The 9,573-nt window shown below is 45.0% G+C and overlaps 1 protein-coding gene across 1 annotated transcript in view; it reads right to left on the bottom strand.

The window, feature by feature from the left end:
• Positions 1–567: 567 nt before the first annotated feature.
• RCSD1 (RCSD domain containing 1) overlaps positions 568–9,573 on the bottom strand; it is a 68,305-nt gene continuing 59,299 nt past the window's right edge. Inside the window, exon 7 of the mRNA XM_028484122.2 lies at positions 568–4,832. Within this exon, the coding sequence (XP_028339923.1) occupies positions 4,800–4,832 (33 nt within the window). The 3' untranslated portion in view covers positions 568–4,799. The remainder of the gene's footprint in view (positions 4,833–9,573) is intronic.

Genomic DNA, 9,573 nt, shown 5'->3' with positions numbered 1-9,573 from the left:
TCCCAGCTGCTTCCAGAGGTCGTCAAGAAGGCTGCTACTGTTGTTCCTGAGGGGCCAGGATCGGCCGTGACGGTGAGTGCCTGGCACCACCCAGCACTGGGGGCTCCTTAGACAATCCCACAGTAGCGACGAGTGTTTGAGGCCCTATTATTTTCCTGCAGCACAAGGAATACCTGCCTCTTGGTAATACCAGCCTTCGAGCACCAACCATATAATCGTTCTAGAATCTTGCTTCTGAATTTTGGTTAAAGTGCAATTCGGTCCACTCATGATTTAAAACACAAGCAGTTGATAAATGTAATAACTGGCATTACAGGTTTGCCTAAGTCATTTTCTTCACATTTTCATTTAAAACTACACCATCAAGGGTCAGGGTCATTACTGACAGGAGTGCCCAGCAGGGAATCCTAGCCTGTTTCGACCTCTTCTTTCTACATCCTGTTCCCTTCATAGCATCTCCCTGGCTGTGCCTAGGCGTTGCAGGTCCCATGGAGAGCCCAGAACTTTCCAGGAGGAGGAGGAGGAGGAGGAGGAGGAGGAGGAGGAGGCGAAATCCCTTTGTTCCTGTTTTTGAAGTGGGTGGCTCTCTTTGTGCTGTGAGGCATTTAACACATTCACCTCCTCTTCCTCTGCAGAGGATCAAAGAACCACAGTTTCCTGCCCCATTTGACCACAGCTCTCCTCGAATTTGAGGGCAGAACCGGAGTAATGGTTTTCTCAGCCTCCACAGCCACTCTGGTCAGGACATCACTGGGCTAAATGGGAGCCTGACTTAGCCTAAGCAAGACGGGGAAGTCAGGAAAGTGTGTCAACTGCCCCTAGAGTTTCGTGTACTTTGCTCTTCTTTTTCAACCCCTTCTGGGAAGGCTTTCTAGAACCAACTCAACTCAAGATGTGATGACAGGACTTCCCTGGTGGCGCAGTGATTAAGAATTCGCTTGCCAATGCAGGGGACATGGGTTTGAGCCCTGGTCCGGGAAGATCCCACATGCCGGGGAGCAACTAAGCCCCCGTGCGCCACAACTACTGAGCCCACGTGCCACAGCTATTGAAGCTTGCGCACCTAGAGCCCGTGCTCCGCACCAAGAGAAGCCACCGCGATGAAAGCCCGCGCACCGCAACGAAGAGTAGCCCCCGCTCACCTCAACTAGAGACAACCCGCGTGCAGCAACGAACACACAAAGCAGCCAAGAATAAAGACCTCCTTTTAAGTACCTCCCCTTAAGAAGAAGCCCATCATTCCTCTAACTTACCTCAAGGAGACAACAGACCATGGGGGAAAAAAAGATGTGATGACAAAGGAGGCCTAAAATATCACCTCTCTCAGGATACACGTTTTGACTGGGAAGAAGAATGCTAACGGTGGAACCAGTGGAATCAGTTGCTAACATTTCAGGCATCTGGTATCAGTGAGGGAGTTTTTGGGCAGCAATAAATGTTGAAAATAATCCTATTCCAGCTCTGAAATCAGTTTAATCATTCATTACTTACCAAATGTTTATTGAGCACCTATAATACATGAGGCACTGACACAATGAACTACACAGACAGACTTGACCCTCATGGAGCTCCAGGCTGGCTCTGGACACAGTGATTCATTACTACATTTAATATGAGACTGATTTTCTTTGGTGGCTTATGAAAACAAATTCCGTTTTATCTGAGTAGCACTCGAATTTTGCTCAGAGCTCTATTGTTGTTGTTGTTTCTCCCACCCAGCATCGTATCTTTTAGTAACAGCACTCTGATTTTACCCTGAGGCACCCTGTTGCTCCATTCACAGTCCTTGCAGAAGAAATAGAATTAACTCACCTAGCCCCTAACTGCAGGAGAGTGACGGAGGGCCGGCCAATCTGATCTCTGCATCTCCTTGGTCACAATGATTGGCTCAGGTATAGATATATGATCCCCACCAAGCCTACAGAAAACCTTTGCAGGATTTTTTCCCACAGTTACTGGGAAAAAATAAGCTCTTTCCATTGGGTTTGCAGGCTGGGAAGAGCCTGCCTGAGAATATGGCCAACACAGAGGAAAGCAGAGACCAATAACAGAGAAAGATTTCTGACATTGCTTAAGTGATTGTATTCAGGTCTGGCCATGGATTGTCAAAACATATTATTCAGTGTATAGAAGGAGGGAGGGAGAGACAGGCAGAGAAAGAGAGAAAGAGGGAGATTCATAGATATAGCTGTTTTGCATCAGCCTGTTTGAGTTGGGTTCCTTTCATTAGCAACTGAAGGTCCTCATTCATTCAACCGTATTAAAGTTTCACATTCCCAAGAGTACCGAATCAAAAGATGATGATGAACTGGTTGTCTCTCCACTCCTTTATTCCCTTATCTGACATCTTATGGAGTGACTAGTCAGCTGGTCACAGGCCAAAACTGGTCTGGCAAACAGGGTCCTGTTGAGGGTGACCTCAGTGAGGAGAGTGGAGTTCTGAGGCCCCTGAGATCTTCATGGTCATATCTGGCTACCCAGTTGCACATGCAGCCCCCTTTTCAATATTGGCATATTCCTTCAAAGCATTCAAGTTTTCTTCTTGCTCCCTCTCTGGAGAAAGGAAGGACACAGTTTAATATTCAAGCTAGATTACAAAGGTAGTGGAAGAATGATTCTGATTCTTCTCTTCAGCCTTGTAGCTGTGAAGAATCAGTGTTTTCCTTCAAGCCTAGTAAGGAATCCTGAAGAAAGTCTTCCTGGCCTGGTGATGACTCTGTGCCACCTAAGACACAAATGGATTTCTTCAATCCCCAGTGTGAAATCCCAGTCTCAACCATGGCGTTGCAACACTGAATCATGGTCACTTCGAGAAAGGAGAACATTAAACAGCCAGGCTGCAGCGCCCACAGGGAACGGGTCCTGCCTTCACTTCATGAATTCCCCACCAAGAACCCCATCACTAATAACAATGCCTGCAGTGGGGCCTTTGTGTTCTCACAAAGTAGATCAAATTTTTTATTGCTCCTTCTTCATCTGCTACTGTAGGTATGGACCCTCCAGAAGAAAAATAGAGTTTTATTTTTACATCTACATCCCATCTGTCCCATTCCTTTTTCTAGTAAGAGAAGTGGCAGATTTCCCCTTTTCATTGCACAGTCATGCTCACATTCTCAAAACTCTTGCCCAGATATGTGCATGAGTATATAAACAACCCAAAGACATATATAAATAAATCCATGTATTGTTTAGGGGGTATACATCTCTGTCAATAGACAGATAGATGAGAGATTAGATAGATGATAGATATCATACAGATCTCAAAATAACTGACACACATATCTCCCAAACTCTGCTAAAATACAAAGCTTATTATGGTATCAGTCTTCACTAGATTACAAGCTTTAGAAGCTGCATTTGATTTAAAAATAGTTTTTGAGAAAATATATATCCCAAATATTAACACTATCCTGGAGTTAGAAAAACTGTAAATGGGGTGATAAACTGAGGTACCAGCAGTGAGATAAGGCCTTTTAGTCTGGGAAACTACTTTCTGAAGTCAGAGTAGAGTGTGGTCTAAGAGACCTCCAGAATAACGACTGCTCCAACTACCAAATCAGCATGTTGAGATACTGAAATACTCGAATCTGAATAAGGGCCAACCTTTAAGATTAAACATTTATTTGGATGAGCATCTTTCAGCAGGAGTGTGGGAAGAGGGGAGAGGATATGTCAAGGAAGGGGTAGTCAGGCCTCCTGTCCCCGGCGAAGCCTCATGAACTCTCCGAACAGACTGATAAAGCAAGAGCTACCCAGGAGGAACAGACAGAAGACCCACCCCACCCCTCCTGAGTCGGGGAGGAGAGCCTGGGTTTCCATTCAAGTCAGGGAAGCCAGGAAGGATGTTCTCATTATGTAGCTTGCACATCACGATGCTCAAAGCACTTCCCAGGAGATATCTAATCCATGCTCGAGGCTCCCCCTCTGGAAGCAAAAACTTCATCCTCCCAGGATAAACCAGAGGGCAGGCCTTGTCCAGGTGTCACTGCTCTGCTTTCAGGATGAGGAAATGCAGCACAGAGACATCCGGCCTCTCCAAAGGAGTTGCTGCTTGCCTCTGCCTGCTCTCCCCCTGGCAGAAGCAGGTGAGCTGAGCTGGTCGCCTCCCAGTGTATCACCAGCTAGAGAATTACCTGATGGAAAAGCTCCTGTTGCTGGAACAGACACATAGTTTTTAATGTTTCAATAATTATCTCTTCTCGTCCAATGTTTTCAAAATTGGTTGGCCAGTCAAATTTGGACCAAGCTGAAAGGTTGTCTCGGGGTCTCCATACAATTTAAGGTCTTCTGTAACTTACAGGATTTATATTTCCAGTGATACTACTTTGTTTCTAGCTACTTGAAATGAGTTTTTACTTACACTTGAGAATCATGAAAACTTAAGAACAATAAAAAGGCTATCACCTTACACAAACACAATCTGATTAAGTAGATCCCAGTCCAGTTCTGAGGTCAGCTACAGGGTTAGGTGGGTGTGGACAGTATATGGGCCCCACAGTTTGACCAGTATGACGGGGGAGTTGTCACCATAGTAAATTGTTTTAAATAAGTATTTTTTTAAACCAAGTCCATCAAGTGACACAACTTTTATCAGGTTGATAAAAGTCTGCTGCCCTCAGATCCAATCTCTGTCTATGATGGTGCGGAGGTCGGGAAATTGCACCGTGTCCTCAGGCTGACTCCAGACCCTCAGCCCCTCCTGCTCCTGCGATGGCTTCCTTTGCTGCCACTACGATCACTGCTGCTACTTCAAGGACACGGCTCCAGCAGCTTCATCACTAGGCACAATGACATCTTCTTCACATTTTAGTGTCCTGGACAGGGCTATTATCCTGTGAGCAGAGGAGGAAGGAATAAATTAGGAGGAAAGTAGGAAATCTGGACACTCAGCCTGTCTCCTTGGGGATGCTAGGTCGGGTAATAGTAATAATAGTGATAATAATGCTATGTGCCTGACATAGTTTTTCCCGTGCATCAACTCATTTATTCCTCAGGAAAGCAATATGAATTTGGTAGTTCTATTAGCTCTGTTTTATAGGTGGGGTAATTAAGGCACAGAGAGGTCAAGTGACTTCCCCTAGGTCACACAGCTAGTAAGTGGTGGAGTTAGGATTTAAACCCCGGGACCGGAGCTTGAGCCCTCAATGAGGACACTGCCTATTCCTTGATGCATGACTTCCCATGTCCTCCTTGCCCTAGCTTCTTACTTCCTCACTCATTCCCATTAATTTCATCATCTTGAAACACTGCTCAAGAATCAAAGAGAAAGAAGAAAAGTACCTCATGAGCAGAAATGCATAAGGCTAACAACGGAATCTCAGGTTTCGGGTGAATGTAAGTGAAGAAACAAAGTGAGCAGCAGTTTGGTCTTGGAGATACGGAGCGTGAGGGACTGGTGGGCCTGTGGGTGTGTGGCTGGGACCGTGGTGAGAGCCCGCCTGGTGTTAAGCAGTCAGGAGGGGCCGGCAGGTAATGGTGAGGACCACGTGTAGGAGTCACTGACAAAAGGAGATGAAGCCTGGGAGTGGGGGCCAAGGTCAGGGTGTGGTGACGCCACCCTAAGAGGCAGAGAGGGGGCCAGGGCAGCCCAGCCAAACAGCGGTTAAAGGAAGGAGGTGGTTTTTAGGGCAGGTTGCCGGCATCATCTGTTTCAGAGCGGTGAGGATGACAAGAACGGAGACATGACCGGTCTTTGGTGGCCGGGAGGGCGTGTGTGAGCTTCAAAAGTCATTGATAAGAGCGAGATCACAAGGGGAGAAAGAGAGAACTGGGGGTGGCGTGGGGGGTAGAGAGCAGAGTCGAGAAATTTTTCTTCAGGATTAGAGAGATCCAAACATGTTTGTAGGCAGAAAGGGGTGAGCTAGTGAGGAGCTGGAAATACAGAAGAGTAACAGAATGGGAAAATCTTAGTGTAACCCTTCACTTAAAATGCACACACACGCTCCACAAATATCTTGTAGAAAAGTCCAGAAAATGGTAGACACAGCAGACAAGGGGGTTTGTCTTATCAAGGAGAAGGGGCCTCTCTTCAGATGTGCAGGAAGAAGAGACTCTTGGAGGGTATGAGCAAGTAGCAAACAGGCTGGTCTTCCCTTTAGGTAAACAGGAAGGAGGTGAGGTCATCCGCAGGGCAGGAGAGGAAGAGGTAGGGAGGGAGCTGGACGAACTGAAAACAGCATGATAGAGAAGCAGTGAGAGGGTGTCCAGGCAGCAGAGAGGTTGGATACGGTTCAGCTGGGTTGGTAAGAGTTTATAAGAGATCCAAGCAGCATGGTTTCGTGAATTCCACCAATGACACTCACAAGTCTTGGCAGAGAAGGTGGGTGAGAGAGTGACTTAGCTTTGGGGATTAATACAGAAAGACAGAGCAGGTCGATGGTGAGAGGGAGATTAAGGTACAGAAGGACAACAACGACAAAACATGCAGAAGGACAGCTCCTTAAGTGACTGGCCACGGAGGGAGCCTGCGGGGCAGGGACATGGGATCTCAGTGGAGGGTAGTTCAGAGGCTAAGGGAGGGACTGAGGTAGGAACGCAAGCAGAGGAAGGCGGCAAAACTTCGACAACCTTAGTCCAACCCCCTGGTTTTGCAGAGGAAGAGACCCAAGCTCCAAGGAGGGACAGGGGTTGTCCAAGGTCACAGAGCTGGATGTTGACACGAAGGACACCAGTGCTACTCATCAGAATAAACTGCTCCACAAAGCACCTCTGTACATCTGCATAATTTATTTAATCTGGGAGGGGCACTGCTTCCAATCCTCTTTTGGTCTTTTCAAGCCTGGTCAGAGTTAGAACCAAAATGCCTCGGGCAGTGGTGCCAAAGGGTTCCCCAGTGAGGACAGCTGTGAAGTGGGTCCCTTGTGTCACGGGCTTCCCCAGCATGCCATGCCTGTCCCAGATCTTTCCCGGATCTCACAGAGGCAGCACACACCACTAAAGAGACAGCTTCTGGCCCCCGATTTAATCCCCATCTTGTTCTTTGATTGGTAGAAGTAGATTGATCAGATAAACTACAACAAGAGGAATATGCTCAGTGTCAAAGACTGTCAAGAGGAAGGGATAAATATATTTAGCAATTTAAAAAATACATCTTTGTCCAAAATAACTGTAGCTCAGTCCATCAAACCCAAATAGGACTGAAAATATGAACACTGAGTTGTATGGTGATTATGCCTACTAAGGAGAGAGGTGCAAACAGGGAGATGAGGGTAGAGATTCAAAATTCATTATCACTTATATGTGGAATCTAAAATATGACACAAATGAACATATCTATGAAACAGAAACAAACTCACAGACATAGAGAAGAGACTTGTGGTTGCCAAGGGGAAGGGGGGTTGGGGGAGCGAAGGATTGGAAGTTTGGGATTAGTAGATGCAAACTATTAAATACAGGACGGATAAACAAGGTCCCATTGTATAGCACAGGGAACTATACTCAATATCCTATGATTAAACCATAATGGAAAAGAATATGACAAAGAATATATATATGTATAACTGAGTCACTTTGCTGTACAGCAGAAATTAACACATTGTAACAACTATACTTCAATAAAATTTTTCATTCTCCATACTTCTATGTGGCTAGAATCTTTAAAAGATTGTATTCAATGCACTATGGAATAAAAATTATTCTAGACAATTTTACCAGTAATTTTAGATATAGGTCAGTTGGAAAATGACTCTAACATATTACTACTTAAGTCATTAATTTATGAATTGATGTTAACTAGGCAAAATAGGAGAAAGGCTATGCTATGTCTGCCTGCTTCCACTTTAAAACCACAACAGGAATCTACAGACCAGACCTTTTGTTCACCTTATCAAACTTTGCCAATTCCTCATGAAAAGTAAATAAACTGAAAAGCCCCAGTAAGTAGCAAATTATTATTAGTAACATTCAAGGGAAAAACGGAAAGTTTGGAGGTACAATTTCTGGAAAAGACATATTTTCAACCAAGTCTTTTTGCTGTTTATTTGGCACCTCAAACACATACCCATCTTTATCCTTGTATATTAAAGAATTTAATATGTTAAATCCTCAAGAATTTTTTCAAGAATTTTATAATATTCTTTAATTAAAATCTCCTTGGGAGTGGATGTGTGTTCATGTTTGTTGCAAACACACACACACACACACACACACACACACTACAGCTAGTACAGTGTTCTGCACAGTGAGGATCTGACATGTGCAATTAAATGAGAAATTATATGCTGTTAAGCTCTTGTAAAGAGGTAGCACCTTACATTTAAGTAATATAACAAAAAATGAAAATGGTGTCTTGAAAATTTAAAAATCCAAATTTTTAAAAGTTTTTTTATATTTTTTCGGCCATGCTGCGTGGCTGTGTGATCTTAGTTCCCCGACCAGGGATGGGACCCGGGCCCACAGCAATGAAAGCTCCGAGTCCTAACCACTGGACCACCAGGGAATTCCCCCAATTTTTTAAAGTATTACTATATGAAAGAAAGCTTAATGAACATTCGAAAGCAACACATTTAGAACCTGAACACTATCAATTTGGAGTATAAAAATACAACCACAAAGAAGAAAGGCTGGAAGGATGTACACATGCCAGCCCTATGTGATTTGGGCACGGTCCTAAACAACAGCTCTCAGATGGCACTTTGGAAAGCTACAGGTTCTGAGTCTGTTCAACCAATTTGGGGCTTATCAATTACTTCACCAAGTCACTTCAAGGATCTAGATATTAACCACTGTTAAAAAACAAAACAAAACCAAAAAAACATCACCAAGATTGGGGCACAGTATGGGGGAGAGTCAGGGAGAGCTGGGCAGGGGCCCCCCATGCAGGGCCTCACAGAGGGTTTGGAATCTGTGTTTTGAGTGCTCTGGGACAAGGGGAAGCAGAGGTGCCATGGGTTGTGTCCACCTCCAAAGATATGTCCAATCCTAACCCCCAGTACCTGTGAATGTGACCTTATTTGGAAAGAGCATCATTGTAGATGTAATTAAGGATCTTAAGATGAGATCATTCTGGACTTAGGGTGGGTCCACATCCAATGACGGGTGTCCTTATAAGAGAAAGGAGAGGGAGATTTGAGACACACAGACACAGGGAAAGACCATGTGAAGACAGAGGCAAAGGTTGGAGTGATGGGTCTACAAACCAGGGAACACCGAGGATTGCCGGCAACCACCAGAAGCTGGAAGAGACAAGAGAGGATTCCCAGGGTCGCCAGCAGCCACCAGAAGTTAGGGGACAGGCTGGAAAAGACTCTTCCTCAGAGCCTCCAGAGGGAACCAATCCTGCCAACATCTTGATTTTGGAGTTCTGGCCTCCTGAACTGTGTGACAATACATTTCTATTGTTTTCAAGGTGCCAATTTGTGGTAATTTGTTATGGCAGCCCTAAGAAACTAACACAGGACGTAAGTAATTTTAGCAATGAGTACACACACACACACACACACACACACACACACACACACACACACACACACACACACACACACCCTTCTGGTTGCTGTACAGAGAATGGACTACGTAGGGAGGAAAGTGGAAGCAGGAAGTGACATAAGAGGCGACTGTCGGGGGGGTCTTTTT

This window comes from Physeter macrocephalus, unplaced genomic scaffold, assembly GCF_002837175.3.
Source record: "Physeter macrocephalus isolate SW-GA unplaced genomic scaffold, ASM283717v5 random_130, whole genome shotgun sequence".
In the NCBI taxonomy this organism is placed as follows: Eukaryota; Metazoa; Chordata; class Mammalia; order Artiodactyla; family Physeteridae; genus Physeter; species Physeter macrocephalus.
This window is presented reverse-complemented; position numbering and strand designations above follow the sequence as displayed.